Source organism: Stegastes partitus, unplaced genomic scaffold, assembly GCF_000690725.1.
Source record: "Stegastes partitus isolate 25-593 unplaced genomic scaffold, Stegastes_partitus-1.0.2 Scaffold141, whole genome shotgun sequence".
NCBI lineage: Eukaryota > Metazoa > Chordata > Actinopteri > Pomacentridae > Stegastes > Stegastes partitus.
This window is the reverse complement of record NW_007577872.1, coordinates 395,121-413,302: the sequence shown is the minus strand read 5'-3', so window position 1 is coordinate 413,302 and position 18,182 is coordinate 395,121. Positions and strand designations below refer to the sequence as shown.

Below are 18,182 nucleotides of genomic sequence, written 5' to 3'. Positions count from 1 at the left end.
TGATGGGATGACGCACGTGTTACAAAAAAAATTCAATGTAAATAAAAAAGGAATAAAAACTCCAGCATCCATAAATCATCATTAAAATCCAAAAACAAACACTGGTGAAGTCGTGAACAGAAGTGATCTGTAATCTGTTTCCACCAAACCCTGCCGCTGCGTTGACAAAACCTCTCGCTGCGTGTGAAAGAACGGAGCTAACGCGTCATGTGTTCGACTCCCCGAGGACTGGCACACGAGACGAGAGATTGAATTAATCACGTCTATTAATCACATCTGTGTTTGCTTTCCGCGAGCCGCACACGAGCCGGCAGCTCTGCGGGGACGAGTCGCGTCTATAAATCAGATTATTAGCGACCTGCTGCGAGCGAGAGGCCGCGGCCGGTCGACCCCCCGGAGAGGTCGAGGCTTCCTGACCCGACTCCGAGCCAACGAGAGGAACGCGAGCTGTGATTCAATCTCATCTCAAAGGTAAAAAGAAATCTGCGTCAGCAACGAGGAACAGAAACGACCGCTTTCTTCCATTAGCAAATTACATCCTGCGAGCACATAAATCTTTACGCTCTTTGTTTTTTGTCCTCCGCCAGCGCCGCTAAATCAAACTGTATCTCAAGTGTCTGCGCGGAGCTGTAAAACCTCACTCACCCAATTCTTATCGCCGGCTGAGCCGTGCATTATCAGGCCGGGACAGCGGTGCCTCGGCTCACAAAGCAAAGAGGGAGAAAAACGGGGATGACGAGACAGCGGGCAGATAAGAAAGGTGGATTTTTTGTTATCATAACTGCGCTGGAACTTTCTATATTCCCCAAAGCAAACTCAGGTGTCGGTTGGATCCGGGTCTGAGTGAAACGAGTCGAGGCAGCGTGTTGACACAAAGCGATGCTGTCACAAAGCAGAAAAGTTGGAAAATCCACAATAAAAAAAAAAAAAAAAAAGTTGGACATGACTTGGGCGAGCAGCAGCTGCAGATTTCATGGCGAGACTATTTTTTGATGGTGGAAAAAGAGCTTCTGGTCCAGCAGCTTGTTTGCAGCAACGCTGTGAAACTCTTCTGTCCTCAGTTTCTCCCAAATCCTCGGTGACCTTCTGCGAGGATTTAATCAATGTGACTCATTCAAACATTTCTGCGGAGTCTCTGGGAGCTGAAACATGTTGCGCAGCAGAGCCTCCTGCAAAGCTGTCCGTCCAACCAGTCTTCATGTTTTTTTTGGAGATTTAAGTACCTGTGAGCCTCTTTCAACTACAAACATGTGCAGAAACCATTGACTGTATATGAAAGACGGATGAAAAGTGAAGCCGGAGCAGATGTGCTTTAACTCTCTGAACCCAAAAAACCTGCAGCCGACTTTGGACAGCACGTTGGCTTTTCTTTTTTTTTTTAAATCACCAAAATCAAACCATTTTTCTCATAGAAAGAAGCTGTAAAAGCAGATAAAAATACTATATTTGCAGCTTTCCCCTGACCTATGAATCAATCATGTGCGACTTTGAGTTTCGTCGGGAAAATTAACTAAACCTCGGCTTAATAATCTTTAAAAATCTGCCAAAAATAAACCGTTTGCTTCAGAGAGATTCTGTAAAAAGCAAAAAATTCTGCAGTCCTCTTTACAGCCATTAAGCTATTAGTGACGAAGCTGCAACAAACAGTCATGTGGCAAAAATTCAGTTGAGCTGCAGGCCGTGTTGCCACAGAGCAGACAGAAAACAAGCAGAGAAACAAAACATTAACAGTAAAATATGTGTGAAGCCACCAGTCTGTTTTTTTTTTTCTAGGATGTATAACAGCTGTTGGAAAAATGTCGTACATGCTGATTCCAGGTTATTTTCAGTTCTTATGAAATTAAAAATAGTTGTTTATGATTTCTGTCTAAGTTTGTCAAACTGCACAGAAGACATTCCTGAGTTCTCTTTTCGTAAAGTTCTGGTTGTTCTGTTTCCTCAGAGGTGCACGACTTTAAAAAAAAAAGAACCAACAGAGAGGAAAAATGCAACCGGATCAAGAGCTTCTAATGACTCCTCTGGTTCTCTGAAAACTAAATCAGCCTTAAGCTCTTAGGATACCATCTCTGACGAGTCGATGATCTACATGTGATTATTTTTTTCCCTGCTGATTTCACGTGAGGTACCAGAGCTCTGACATTAGAGGCTGAAGAAGCTCATTTCTCAGATGTGGTTTAGAAAAGTCTCCAGGTCCTTCTAGGTGGGATGCCTCCTCGTCTCCGGTAAGCTTTTTTTTTTTTTTCTTGTGTTTGGAAAGTTGGACTCTGCGTTTCTTAAAAGGTTCGGAAAGCTCGCTACGGGTCGCCCTTAAGGAGCTACGGGCCAACGGAAAAGAGTTCAGCGTCGTACCGTAAATAAACCGTCACTCCTGGTTTCCTCTGGACGGATCTGCTCCCCACTGGACAGATTTACCAACAACTCGTGTTTGTTGTGTTTCTCACAGGAGCCGTGGAGGTTTTTCCAGGATTGTCCAGATGAGAGGACGAGCAAAGTTGATGTATGACTTCGGAAAACCTCTTCCTCGTTTGTTTAGGCTTGTTTCAAGTCTCCTTCGATACAGCATGATGTTCATTGAGTAAAACCTGGTCCATTTTAGGGGAAATTAGATAATAAAGCAGGATATGATCTACCCTGTGATTGGTACATGTATGCAGCTTGTAATACAATTAATAATGAGGCATTTCTACGTGACGACATTGTAGGAATAACTCTGTTAACAGGCTACAGGCTAGAAAATGAGCCTCTCAATGATGAGGTGCTTTCTGGCCCCAGTTTTGGTTTAGTTTGTGGTTCTTTTTTACACCTATTTGCACAAAACTTGACAGAAGGAACCTCTTCATTCAAGTCAGCTTTGAAGTTATTTGTATATTTGAATCAAACAACTCATTTATCAGATCTAGAAACTGTAAAATCAGAAGGAATCATTGGATATTTAATCCTCCGATGGTCCGTGAACTATTCATTCTACGTCTCATTTCTAAATTTGCCAAAAGCAGACACTTTAAACTAACCAGATTCTGTCAAAACCAAAAAATTCTGCACTCCTTGACGCACCTGTGGAGCCATCAGTGACTCAGCTGTGACCAACAGTCGTTTAACAAAAAATCTGGGATTTTTCGGCTGAACTGCAGGCACAGACCAGAGAGGAGACGAGGATGGAAACAAAACCTATCTATAGTATGTAGAGTCACCATTTTTCCAGTATTGGTATATTTTTGTACATTTTTTCTTCATGATTTATGTCGTTCTAACTGCGTCATTCTGCACAGAAGACATTCCTGAATTCTCTCTTCTTCTTCCTCTTGGTTGTTCTGTTTCCACAGAGCTGCAGGACTTTATGTTGCAGAGAAAAATGAACCCACGGTGAGAAAAAAAAATGTGACAGGAGCAAAATAATAAAACAGAAACTGCTTGGAATTCAGAGGGTTAAAATCCAAATCCTATCAGTCCACATTGTGCAGGGATGTGAGTAAAACTAAGTTGTACAAAATGAAAAAGTGTTCTTTTCTAAGTGGCTGCAGATGATGCGAACTGCGACGGACTGACTGATCAGAGTCTAAAGGATGTTTTCTGGTGAATAATCTCCAACAAATTTTTCAATCAAATCAGCATCGACCACTTTTCATGCAGTAAACCTGGACCTTTCAGACGCCCTAGTTTTGTGGTGCAGTTTGTCCACCGACTTCACCTGGTCGAAAATCCAGCACACTGTTCAAAAACATTTTAAAGAAAGTGAAAACAGCCGCTCCAGCGCCTCACGCCACACAAACCGAGTCTGTGGCGGTTTAAATAAAGCTACAGAACAATGCGAGCCGAAATAGCACCTCCACCCAATAAAAGCGGGGAGCTAGGTGTCTTAAAAGAGCGAGCGCTGGAGCTCAGCAAACTCGGCTTCCGAAGAGGTTTCATGCCCTCATTCTCTGGTGGCGACAGCTAGCCGGGTGACTCATCCGAGCTCTGCAGAGGCCGAGGGCTGCCTGATTAAAACCAGTCTGCAGATTGGGCTGCTGCCCCACTTTCACACTTTCCATCGGCTCATTGGGGCCAAACTTTAGCTCTTCTGGGAGACGTATCTAGTTAGGTAACTCTCCTGCAGAGCTACTGTGCACGCTGCATATGAACAGCGGTGATCCTTTATTATTTTCAGTGCAGGCTGTTGGATATATATGTTGCTATACATCACTGTGTGCATGCTTTGTGTACTGTAGCCCAGTTCCAAAGGCATGCTAAATTTAAAAAATACACCATTCATTAGAGCCAGAAACTATATAAACAGAAGGAATCACTGGATGTTGAACATTCTGACGGTCTTTGAACTACTCATTTGCCATTCCACCAGTGAAGCTGAATCACTTTTATTGACATGTTTGACTTCTAAATTTGATAGAAAATTAACAATTAGCTCTAACCAGATTCTGCAAAAAACAAAAAATTCTTCACTCCTTGACGCAACTGTGGAGCTATTAGCGACTGAGCTGCTACCAACAGTCAGATTAGAAAAATTCTGTGACTTTTTGGCTGAACTTGCGCTTCTGGGAGACGTATCTAGTTTGGTAACGCTCTTGCAGCAATGTTTTAATATTTTTAATGCAGAATGTCCATGTTTTGTGTCCTGTAACCCCTTTCAAAGGCACGCTGTGTTTAAGAAACACCAAAATAACACCGTTCATCAGAGACGGAAGCTGTATAAACAGAAGGAATAACTGGATGTTGAACATTCTGACGGTCATTTGTCAGGCGCCATTCCATCGGTAAAGCTTCAAATTGGGACTTTCCATGGAAATCACTTTTATTGACATGTCTGACTCATAAATTTGCCAAAAATAAACAATTTGCTCGAGCTAGATTCTGCAAAAAACAAAAAATTCTTCACTCCTTGACGCAACTGTGGAGCTATTAGCGACTGAGCTGCTACCAACAGTCAGATTAGAAAAATTCTGTGACTTTTTGGCTGAACTTGCTCTTCTCGTTAAGCTCCTGCAGAGATACCGTGCACGCTGCATATACACAGCAGCAATCTTTTCATATTTTCAGGGCAGGATGTTGGATATATAAATATATATCTGCTGTACGCCACTGTGTGCGTGCGCTTTGTGTACCGTAAGCCATTGTGCAGACTTCAGAGTAGAAAAACAGCACATTTAACCTGAGTTTACCCTGTAATCGCTCTCGTCTGATTAATCATTAATGCTTGTGCTGCTGCCTGCTGGTCTGGCTGCATTATGATAACGAGAAACAAAGAGGTCCAGCAGCAGCCTCCATAAGCGAAGCAATTCTACGAGGCGTCTTTTAGGCTGATCCTGGGACCAGACAGGTGCCTCGCAGACAGTCTGAGGAAAAGTTTGTAGCGGAAAGTGACGCTCGTGTTCCTCTCAGACATTCGCTCGCGTCTCTTTTGCAGCTTTAAAAGCAAAAAAAAAAAAGAAAAAAAGAAATTAAAAGCACGTTTTTTATTACGAGCGAAATGTGAAAGTCATTAACGGCATTTTAAAGCGAAGGGAGCTCGCTCTAATTAAGCGGCAGCAGAGTTACACAATCATTTACATTCGGTGGCCGTCAAGGTTGTTGCGTTTCGGAGGCCAAACAGGCTTAATTATCCAAATCTGTTTAATGCGGTCCAATTATTTTGTTGCTCGGTGTGAGCCGAGGAGCGTTCCACGTTTGATGGAGTGAGATTTGAGATTTTACTGTCAGCGCTGACTCATGCCCACCCAATATGCTGCTGCTGCTGCTGCTGCTGCTGCCGCTGCTGGCAGATAGCAGGGCCCAGTTGTTGTTGGCGGAGCAGCCGGCATGTAAATGAAGTTGTTTACCGTGTGGCCGCAAAATATGTGAGAGCAGAGCGGGGAGAGGCCACGAGAGGGGCTCAGAGTGGGACTGTAGGTTTAACTTTTACTGTATGTGCAGATGTGTGTGGGTAGCTGACTTTCATGACACACATTTATATGAAATGAGCCGACATTATGGTTTTGAAAGTGTAAAATCAAGAGCTGCTGCAGCCAACCGAAGAAGGAGCTAATCGTACGTAACTAATCGATTGGTCCCAGAGATGCGCATTATGACTCTACCTGCAGCATTATGAGGCTAAATGATCTATGAATCAGCTGCAGATTAAATCGTTATTTGTAATAGTTAGGTCAGTTAGTTTAAGTCAACGTTTAGCTAAATAAGTTCTACCCAGTCGTCTCCATACGGTTGGATAAAAGTTAAAATGTTTTAAAAACGGGTAGCCTGATCCGTCTGCTGCCAAAAATAATGAATGAATCCCTGAAGGCTGTTGATGTAGAGCTCATAACCAGTGAGAAATGACTGGACTCGACAGATTTAAATCTATAAATGTTGTTCTGAGAAAACATCACAGACCGAGAACGGATGTCAGGCAGCTTTACTGCAGCAGAACCAGAATCCAGCTCACTCAGGAGACACTAAATCCAAACCTATACCTACTGTCCTCCTCCGAGTCACATTATTGTTGCACATAAACGATGATCATAGGGTATTTTTTTATGGATTTCTCTCAGAAAATGAGGCCAATATGACATTTTGTGCATTAATGTTGGCAAATGTTGCATGAAAACGATGCTCATGTTGCACCTCATGCAAAGTTACCGGCGTTACCGAGGAGCCCTGATGCTGAAGCAGTCTGGTTTTCATCATGTTAGCGGGAGGACGTCATGCTAAGAGCTGCTACGTTGCATCATCCAGCCCTGATTTCTGAACATGAACATTATGAGAAACGGTTAACAGTTTAATTGCACAGTTCAGAAATACACAGGTCGTGGTCTTTTTGCATTTATTTTCTCAAAATAGTTTTACATTTACTTTAAAGAGTTTCGAATTAACCATTTAAGCCGAGCTACCGATATATTAGTGTTTGCAATTTGCTTGCACAGGAACTTCTGGTACTTTTTTTTGGTTTAGGTTTTAGTCAGCACTGACAGAAAATCACAACATAATAAGAACTGGGGCTTAAATTGTGTATTTTTTTAACCAGTTTTGATGATTAGGCTTTTATTTACTAAAGCATATTAGACACTTTTGTTAGAAAATGCAGATTTCTGTTAAATAAAGGAACATGGACGACTTCCGTGAAAGTCAAGGAGAGAATTTTTTGAGGACAATGCAATAGTGTAGGATTCCCCTGAAACAACACCAACTGCATACAGCAGCAGTGATAGTTTTGCTGCATTTCTGAACTCTGACATAAATTAATCTGTCATAGAAGGTTCAAACTGAACCGCAGTAGCAGTCAAAAACCAAACAGTAACCGCACATATCCAGAGATCCGACCAGCTTCACCATCACAACCAGCCTCTGGATGCTGTTGGAGATTTTCTGACAAATAAACGCGTCACTGTTTCATTATTTTCACTTTCTGCAACATCAGAAGGAATCTCGGACGTATTTTGAAGGAATGCAAATCAAAAGAATTCTCGCTGTGACCCTCCTGGGGCTCCGTATTAACTGTACACAGACCGATCGAACACCAAAAGGTCATTCTGAGTCAGGAAAAAGCCTGATTATAAGACATGTATCAATATCAATCAAATATAACTTAGCAGAAAATTTTTAGAGCAGAATTCAGCTACAGCTCTCGTAAAAACCTTTAAATCAGATCTGTTTGGTCAGGAGAACTTTAAAATGCAGCTGAAAAGGTGAAAAAACGGTTTGTAGGTGCACATGTGAGCAGTAAAGGTTCTGTAGTATTCTTGGTTGTTTTTCATGTATGGATGCATCCTGCTTACATGCTAACAATCTGCACTGCGCACATTATGTTCATGTTTGCTGCTTCGTGGATAAAAACATGACTCAGCACACGAGTCCCGGTGGGAACATGCGTGGGTTCGTCTGCTCGTCCATGTGAGTCGTGTGTTCTCGTGTTCACCTCTGCTCTGCTGCCGGTTCACGATCCCACCGAGGGTCCAGCGGCGGTCCAGCCTCTTCAGATGGGCCTTACGGCGCTTAGTAACTACATGAAGATGAGGAGGAAGAGGAGGAAGAGGAGCAACCAAAGGAGAAAACAAAAAAATCAGGAGTTAGTGTAAGAAGCAAAGCTGTTGTTAGCTGCAGCAAAATAGTCTCAAACAGCGTCTAAAGGTCAACATGAAGGATTTTAGACCCGGTTAGATGCACAGTGTGTGGAGTTAAAAACAAGGATTAACCACTAAAGGCCTGATTTCCTCACTTTTAAAAGCAGGGATTTTAAATAAACCACTCAGTAGCAGCATTTATTAGAGAGCGCATCCTGTCTTTGTTGGTGCATTGATTACGTTGCGTACGCAGGCTGGACTGAATTGGTAATTTTAGTCGATTTTAGGGATTTTTTTTAAACGTCTGACCAGAGACAACACAAGGTGAAGCTAAAAAGTGTACAAGCTAAACCTGCACAGCTCTGTTACAGACTGAGGAAGAGGAATTAGCTCGTCTGAGGGGAAACCAGAACATTCAGGCCATGAATTAGTGGCTAAACGAAGGAGATTCATCCAGCTGCTAACTGTCCTGAAGTCTTTCCTGCTGCCTTGTCACAGGCACTAAAAGCACTTTGCTTCACTTTTTGCTGCAGGGAAACGATCATTTCAGAGTCTAGACCGACCAGCAGGAGCCTTCGTTAGTGCAGCTGCAGATTATTTAATACTTGCAGAAGCTAACGGCAATAAACAGTAAACCTGTAGATCTACACTCATCACGACTTCCCTACCCAACACCACCTCGTCATAGAAGCAGAAAAAAACGAGCAAATCATAATAAATGGCCAGAAGAATTAGTGATACAAGACGGAGAAGTTTCAGTTTCTACCCTACCTACTACAAATCAATGCTAAATCAAAGCAATGTTACTCAATGTGCAGGCGGTTGGCATTCTGTAGCATCTTTTCCATTCACACTGGGAGCAACTTAAGGTTCAGGGACTTGCCCACGGACACTTCAGCACACGGAGGGGTCGAGGATCGAACAGCGAACCCGGCGACCAGTGGACAACCTGCTGCACCACCTGAGCCACGTGCAGCGAGAGTTCATATGTTGTGCATGCATCTGTGCGGCTAACCCTGCTAGCATGCTATACCCGCTGCACTAGCAAAACGTTCTGGGTGGAAGTTTTGTTCCTCTCTTGGGTTGACAGAAAGCTTTGAGATGGTTCACGGTGCAATATGAGTAGTCGTAGTAGTAGTAGCAGCTGCTAAAAGTTCAGACACCAGGAATCCTCACGGTGACCAGAGGAGGGTTCTGCAGCTACCAGCAAGAGAAGAAACAGCAGTGTTCAAAGTAGAAGAGCTGCAGATGACAGAACCGGAAGAGGAGCATCAGGATGTTTCCCCGAGATTCATCCCCAAAGGTCGGACTGTCATGGCAGAATTCTACTGTAACATCCTGAGGTGTCTGAGGGGGAACGTTTAGTGCAAATAACCTCACAAAGGTTGTTTTTTTTGGGCCACAACAACACGATCGATGTTCCCCACCGACCCAAGATGAAATTCAAGTTGAAGGATCAACGTTTTGACACTGTTTAACCGATCCATTGGTGCACTGGGAGCAGAGTATCGCAGCACGAGGGGACCAGACAAATCTACATCAGATTTCTGACAGTCGAACCCAACTTTGCATACCGATTAATTCAGGTAGAGCAAGACATAGCTGGTATCAACAAGAAGCTGTTCTGAGCACCTGATGCTGTTGCTTGGATCCATTTCTACATCTACAAACTTGCATCTTATCGAGTCTAAAACCAGCAAGAACCTGTTTCTGACGGGGAGTCAACTTTTTTTGTAGGGTATTCAAGCATACGAAAGGTTAAAGTAAACACGAGACAGAGATTTTTTTTGCGGGGCCTCGCTCTTGATACCTGTCCAACCAGTCTGCTAATGTTACTACAGAGTCCAGATCAGCCAGCATCACGGCCCGTATTGATCTCCGCGGGACCGTTAACGTTATGTAGCTGTTGTGCGCTGAACTCTTAACCTCGTTCGCTCCTTATTGATTCAGAGCCCGTGTGATGAAGCAGCAGTCATAATACGATGAGTCATTCTCGTGTTTCTTCTGAGGCCGCATGAGCAGCGCACACATTAATGAGGGGAAGGATGGATGGAAGCAGCACTTGTCTTCCATCCATCTTTCGACGGCGGTAATCTAATTCCTTCTTCTGTCCTCTCTTATCTCTCCATCATTCCTCCCGCTCGACATCCGCCCTCCTCGCCTCGGTTTCGCCTCTGCTACTTGTCATTTCCTCTCGCTTTTGATTCCTTCCCTTCCTCCTCATCCGTCCCGCCGAGCGCCACCCTCCTCTCCCGTTTGACCTCCTAATTGAAATATCAGCTATGGGAAGGCACAAAGGGAAATGTTATTTCGGGGTAATTTCAGCGGGGCCGGCCTGTCGGTTCCTCTCCAGCGAGCCGAGCTGTCGGTGGAATTAGGTTACAGACCACGCCGAGATAATGAGATGTAAGAGACGACAGCGAGCGGCGAGGAGGCGGGGGGGGGAAGATCCGCAATGAGAAGTGACGATGTGTGCAAACACAAAGACGGCGGGCCTAATGGGAAAACGGTGGGGCCGCCGACGGACGGAGGAGGAGGAGGAAGACGATGGGTGCATTTACATATGTGCAGCTCAGGAATTTCCACAGTGAAAAAAAAGGAGTTTATCTGCATGCCAGGTTGGTGTGAGATCATGGCACCACTGGAGACGCAACATGGCAGCATCTAAAGTCTAAAGTAAAAACAACAGAAGTGATGCAGAGGAAAGAACCTGTTACATGACATTACAAAGCTTGCAAATATAAGAGCAAATAACTTCCATCTTGCTGCTCAACAAGCTAGTTTTAATCTCTGGATTCATGATTATTTATCTTTCTGATTTAAACCAGGTGCGAGAGGTTGCTTACATGCGTGGATGTATATGTACAGTGTAGATAGGAATGTTTTAATATGTGGTTTTATACATGTTTGTTTTCTTTCTGTGCCAAGTTGTGCGTTATATCCGACTATCTGTGGTCGCTCAGAGCTGGAGGATTTGCACTGCTGCCCCAAGCAGAGGACAATAAAGTTTGTTTTATCTGTTGTTACAGACAAACAGTGAGACAACAACTGTGTGGTAACTAAAAAAAGATGTATTTTAACAAACAAAGCCCAAAAAAACCACGTGTATCTTATCCTGTTTTATCTTATCTTGCATTATCTTATTCTGTCTTAAAGCATCTCATCCTAAATTGTCTTATTTTATCTTCCTAATAAACATGAACTCAGTGCATCAGAGGTGGACTTTCCCTTTAACCGCTCAGACCTTCGGCTATTAGTTGGAAATTCCACCTGAAGAAACTCAGTCAGCAAAAAGCCGCACAGCTGCACGGTCAAACTGCACCGAACGGCGTTTGGCCGGACGCGAGGCAGGATTCTACAAAACATCTGAACCTCCGATGCAGCCGAAATGTTTTCTGCTGCCGCTTTTCAGGGAACGAATCCGATGAGTCAGGACTCTTAACTGTGGCAGATTGGACCAAGTTTGCCTCCTAACATGTGGTTAGCATTGGGAAAGGCTTTTATTTTAACCCAAACCAGGATCGTTTTTTTCTCTAAACCGAACTACAGAGTGACTGAAAAATGAAAACAAATCTGTTGACGAGTCCTGAGCTTGACCTCCGCTCCACCGGAAGACGGCTTGTGCTGGAGGTCGCCGTCGCTAACGGGTAACGAGTGTAAAAATAGAGACCGTCCTGATCAAACATGCGTGTTGTGGCAATGAGAAAGTATTGCACATCCACTGTCAGAAGAATTGTCATAGAATTTGACTTTTTAATCATGTAGATTTCTTGCCATCACCTGTGTACCTACATACTTATGAGAAAATGTGTTCTGTATCCCTATGAATCGTTTTAACTTTGCATTCTCCACCTCTGTTGTTCAGAGAAACGAGCAATCGCACAAAACAACAGAAAAACAGCAAACACGAGGGCAGCTAGTGGGAGCTCCCGGCAGATTAGCGCATGAATCTTTACATTTTTTTCAGAAATTAGCCGTTTCCGACCTGGAAAACAGCAGAGACGAGGAGTGTAAAGTGGCCACAGAACCACGATATCGCTGAAATAAACTAGAATGAACCTGCTGCAGTGAGAAACAACAGCGATCCACCGCAGCGGTAGACGTGCGTTGCCATGCAGCTGTTTCCATGTGTGCTGCTGATTATTGTGATTGGGTCATTTCAGGCCAAACAAAAACCACCTGAATAAGGACATTTTTTAAAAGCAGAGTGTAATTTAACCTTGTAGGTGTTGTTTTCTTTCTGTGACATGTTTTTTTAAACGGCAGGAAAAAGCTTCCTCTATCCAAACTGTTGTCATAATAACGGGCGAAGCTGCACAAATGAGCCGAAATAAAGAGGTGTAGGTGCTCGATCACGACGTATAACATATATCTGAGCGACAACGACGTCCAGAACAAACAAAAAGCCATTAAATCAGCAGGCAACCGACGCTTTCATATTCATTAAACTGTTGTTTCATCTCCGGCTTTGCGGGGTTATTGGAGGTTTCGCTGTTACTGGCAACATCTATGAAGTGTGTGAAGAGAATAAAAAATTAAAAAAAAAACCTCCACAAAAAGAATGAGAACAGCAAATAAGAGCGAGTGTGGCAGCTGTGCAGGAGCTGTCATCTCTCCAGCAGAGCGTTAGCGTTGCAGAATGTGCACCGGAGCGAGGAGGTTTGCATGTGTTGCCGGATAATAAACCATCGCAAACGTCTCTGTTTCTTCGCCACACGTGGCCGTAAATAAACGCTCGCACGGATTCGTTGGCGTGCGCGCGTAGCTGCGTGTTTGCACGTTATTTGTCTCCATCATGGCACGGTGATGAAACGCAGTCAGACTAAACACTGGGGAGGAAGGGTCACAACAAAACGAGGCTCCTGCTGCAGCCTCCCGGGGGAGTGAAAGGAATTTTCTGCAGTGCCAAAGTATTGCAACCCCTTTTGGCTGCGGTCTGGTACCGCTTCGCCGTGGTGCTGTGGTCTCCAAGGTTCCTCATGTGTGGCTGGAAGTGTGTTTGTGTGCACGTTTGTGTCCAGCACTGACTTTTAGTGTGAGTGTTTGTTTTCTGTCTTGTCAGCGCTGGATTGAAAAGGGACAAAGAGAAATCACAGAACAAGCAGCTTGTCTCCCTCGTGGTTTATGGATTTAATAAAGCCGTGTGAACTAACCTTCCCCGGTCCTGGATGTGCCCAGATCCAGGTCGTCTCTGGTTCCATTCTGGGAGTCCAGGTACGTAGCTGGAACCCAACCCTGCTCCTCCGATGTGCTGACGAACCACCAACCTGGAAGGAGACACGAAGAGACGAACACGTCAGCATCAAAGCAGCAAATCATGTTGTTAGTGTTTAAAAAATCTGTTTCATTGCCATGAAGATACAACAATCCACTGTTAGGATTAGTGCTGAGATGATTCTGTGCTCATGTTGTGTTTATTTCAGTCTCGGGAGAGAAACCGAAAACAGAAACGACACGTTGTCTTCAAAAATAAACTTTAAATTGCCAAAATGACATCATTGTCAGAGCCAGAAACTGTGAAAACAGAAAAAAATATCTGTCATGAACTAATCATGTGCAGCTTTGTCTGAAAAATTCACCAAATTTAACTTTAAAACTGTGATATTCCATCGAAATCCCTTCATTCTACATGTTTCATTTAAAATAAAGTTTCAACCACATTCTGTAAAAAACACACAAAATTTTTGACTCCTCAGATGAACCGAGAAGCCACGAGTGACTCTGCTTTGACCAACAATCGTGTGATAAAAGTTCTAAGAGTTGGATTGAACCGCAGGTGAGTGTGTAAATAAATAAAAACTGTAAATTATCTACAGGATGCACCACTTTCCAGGATTGTGGTTTTTAGAAATCTTTGCAAAATAAATAATCAAAATAATTCAATGCTTTTCTTTTCTTTCTGATTTATTGCTTCATAACTTCGGACCGCAGACGTTTCTAAATCCTCTGTCATTCTAGTCGTGGTTGTGTTGTTTCCATAGTGATGCAGGACTTTGTGTCGCAGTGAAAAATGAGCCCACAGTGAGCGAAAAACCCACCCAGACGCTACGAGGAGTTCAGAGGTTTGAGGCAGTAAGAGTTGCTTGATTTTTTTTAGTTTTTTTTTTTACACCACGCAGTAGAAATTACTCATCATTGTTCACTCGTCTCTGTACTGCAGTAAAATGCGACAGTCAGGACAGAAGCTCCTGCAGTGTTTTGGCGGTAAAACATCTCGTCCGTATCAGCGTGACTCGGAGATCTGACGAGGACTCACGGCGGCTCAGAGCTTCACCTTCTTGGAAAGTTCTCTTCTAAACCAGACACAGGAGGGGGAAGCGTCGGAGACTGAAACTGCAGGACGGAACTGTAGGAGGTTTAGAGACGCTGCATCGCTCTGTACGAGATGAGTTATACTGCTGCTCCGCTGGTCGGATCACTGTAACATGACCAAGATATGTGGCTCCAAATCGGAGAAATCAAGAACACAAGTTTACAACCGCACCACAAGGGAACGGCTAATATTGATGTTTAAAATGCTCCACTCATGTAGATAAAATCACCTGGTTTCACTTTAGGTAAACTGTCTTTAAACGCTTTAACTATTTCCAAACAATTTTTTGTTTGATTTGCTGCACTGCAGGAACTGAGTGGAGACTAGAAGCTTCTCTGGCTGGAGGTCATTACACGTCACATAAGTCTTCGTCATGGTGCCCGTTGCTAGCTAAACTCCCACAATGCTCTCTGCTTGCTGGCATGAACTGCCTTGAGTGACGCCTCCTCTGGTCCCTACAGTATTAAACAATACGAGGCTCCACCTGGTGGAACAACCAGGTACTACAGCTGATCAACAATACATTTTCTGACATGCATGTAGAGAATACAGGTTTTCTCCGTATTTTGGAGCTTGTGGAGCCACAGTACACCCTAAAGTATAACACCTAATTTCAGACAGTGTCCGACTGGAGCTGTACAACAAGCTTTCATCTCCAGAACATTAAGGAACAGATTGGATGCAGAAATGCAATGTTTTTTCCTTAACGCATCGCAGAGCTGTTCAGTTGTCAAGCATATACAGTTGGTTAATTTGAATAGCTTTAATGAACTTGAGGTGTGAGTTATCCAATCATTAGATTGGGATTAAATCACTACTATGGGATTGTGGGGCAAAAAAAGCTCGTCCAGAACATCTCTAGTTTAAACTACAGCCGTCAAACTCCTGTTGGGGTTTGAAGGAAAAGCCAAGAAGGAAGCTCAGATGTGTTAACAGCAGTTTATTGTACATGTAAGTGGCTTCACACTGCTTGTGAGGCTAAAGATGGCTTGATGGCTGATTTGGTGCCATTAGAGACTCATCATGGGATTCTCGGCAACACTTTCGATTTTCATTCCTAGCTGAGTAACTTCCACAACTCTCCGATGCCAAATTTGACAAATCTTTTGTCTTTAGGGGAAGCTTGAAAGGTTTCCCCTGTTTATTACTGCTGCTCTCCACTTGGATGAAACCCTCCTCGCTTCACCCCGACTCAGCAGCTGTAGCGGATCCATCCCGCTCTGACGAGAAACTTTGCGGTCGCATCGACGATATTGTGTTACAACATCCAACTGAACCGACTCGACACAATTGCAGAAACACATGTCACTTTGGGCGCCGACCAAAACCAGAAAAAGAACCGAAACCCCCCCAATGCATTTACATCCATCACATTTGTTGACAGCTAGCATGTGTCATCGACTGACGAGTGTGTTTACAAAAAAATCGACAGCATTTGTGGTGGTGGGGTTGGAAAACGGCAAAAGAAAAGAAGATGTGGCGTCAAATCTGACTAAAAAACCCATACACGAGACGTTATAGAGCACAAACTGGCATCACAGCCGACTGAATAAGCTAGTATGTCACAGAATCGTGCTTTTTAAAGAACAAAAACAGCAGAATATGTTTAGGAAGCAGCTTCGCTAATGCTTTAGACCAGTGTTTGTGGGCTTTTTAACACCACGCCATATGTTTGCTGTTCACACCCTAAATCCAACGACTTAGACCGTCTGAAGCGCTCAGACTGTTTGTAAGTACAGTAGAGGTGAAAAAAAACAGGGTGGAGGTACAGAACAAAAATGGCAACAAACAGTTTTTTTTTCTTCAGTTTCTCTAAATGAGTCCAACAGTTAAGTCATCGCAGCGCCAACGTATTTACATGGACGCGAGTTCTGATGTGGCGCGACTGAATCAACCCATCACGCCCTGTTTTTTATGACACCATTCGCAGCGATGTGTAGGATGAACGATGTGGAAAATATGCCTTTACTCAGAGCTGTATCAGGAGGAGAAAGTAACTGTAAAAGTGAGAAGGAGTTGGTGTGTTTCCTACTGTAAGAAGAAGAAATCAGAAACGGTGCAGCTTTAATTATCAGAAAAGAGTACAAATAACATCCAAAGATAATAATCAAACATATACGAAAGAGAAAAAAAGCAGATTTTTGCCATTTGAGAAGCTTGAACCACTGATTATTGGGATCCTTCATGTGACTAATTATATTTTAATGTCTGTTTTAACTATTTAAAGCTCAATTTCTCCTATTTTACTTGTTTTGACACCAGATTTATTTGTTGGGACACTTAATTGGGTTATTTTTGTGCAGAAATGACTGATTATTTGGTCACGTTGTGTTTGTTATCATTAGAAAATAGCAAAACGTGCAATAAAAGATTATATCGTCAATATCCGATGAAAAAGGGGGGAAAAAAATCTAACATAAAGCAAAGTTATTTTCTGAATTTAAGAATGAGTGAATATTTGTATGATTCTTTTTACTTCCACGTCTGCTTTGACTATCAGATTTATTTGCATCATTTGTAATAAAAAGTTAAACTTGTCTCTCCTTCAGGTTATTTAATGACTTTCTACTGATCGCTGTGTTCACATTCCTCATTTTTAGTGCAGACGCTAATGATTATTTGGCCACTGTGGCTATTTTTACTGCTTAATGAGCCTGTAATGATCAGAAAGCTAAAAACGTGACATGTTTAATCTGCCCTGAGACTGATGAGAAAAATCAAACATGCAGCAAAAGAAGAGTACATTTTTTAAATGTAAGCAGCTTAAATGAGGGAATATTTGGTATCTTTTGCTGGATTAATTGGACTTTAATGTCTGTTTTGCTGATTTGCTGCTCCCTGTCTTGTATATTAGTTGCTTTAACAACACATCTATTAAAAAAGTTAAAGCATTTGGTGCGTTTAGCTCGACGACCTGATCGCTGGCATTACTGCTGGTTACTTTAAGGTCACTGTTCACTTTGATTCCACTGCTTGACGAGCTCAGTTTCTCATATTTTAATTCCCTTTGACACCATAAAACAAGATCAAACTTTATTGATTCCTCGCTGGGGAACTTCAGAACAGAATCTGCATGAAGAAACTTGTTAAAGTACTTTTTTCTGGCAGTTATTGTCGGTGTGTTTTGACGCTAACAAGCTGAGAAAACTCTGAGGAGCAGTAGAGTGTTGTTGGGCTGACGGTGAGCAGATCCAGCAGAGGATCCAGTCCGGCCTCCTGCATCCCTCTGTGTACCGTACGAGCAGAGTGAAGCCTGAACCACCACCATAAAAACACCTTCTTTCACACTGAACCTCCCTGAACTTCCACCACAGTAGGTCAAGCCTGGCAGCGAACACAGGACCTGATTCAAGCCGAGGCACGTCGCCCGTCCAGCCGGAGCTTTCTGCAGATTCCCGCGGAGCATCCTGGGAGAGTTCGGACGGCGTCAGCATCGATTCGGGAGCCCGCTTTGCTTCGGCTGCAGTCTTCACGTGAAATTGCATTTGACGTTGTGGCAGTTATACGGCGCTAATTAAATCTTACACCACAGCTCGCGGTGGAGGAGGCCCGGCGCTGTAACGAGCAGCGATCGCCGCGGTGCAAACACTCGTAAACTCAGGAGGAGGCTGTCGAACCCGAGCATCTACTGGACGTCTGCCAGGTTAGAACAGCGGCGGCCAGACAGCGGCTTTAACTCTCCCAACAGTTTCTGGGAGTTTTTTTTTTTTTCTGCTCCTGTCACTGTTTTACTCTCGACGGGCTCGTTTTTCTTTGCAATATAAAGTCCTGCAGCTCCACGAAGAAGGAGAGAGGACTCAGAAATGTCCATCAGAAGTTTGTTTTTTAGTGTGTTTCCA

General features: G+C 43.4%; 1 protein-coding gene across 2 annotated transcripts in view; it reads right to left on the bottom strand.

Annotated features, from left to right (window-relative positions):
- sh3pxd2aa (SH3 and PX domains 2Aa) overlaps positions 1-18,182 on the bottom strand; it is a 140,306-nt gene that overhangs the window by 17,063 nt on the left and 105,061 nt on the right. For both annotated transcript variants that reach the window (XM_008278999.1, XM_008279001.1), the window contains exons 8-9: positions 13,184-13,297; positions 7,886-7,969 (exon numbers count right to left, since the gene is read on the bottom strand). In XM_008278999.1, coding sequence (XP_008277221.1) covers positions 7,886-7,969; positions 13,184-13,297 — 198 coding nt within the window. The remainder of the gene's footprint in view (positions 1-7,885; positions 7,970-13,183; positions 13,298-18,182) is intronic.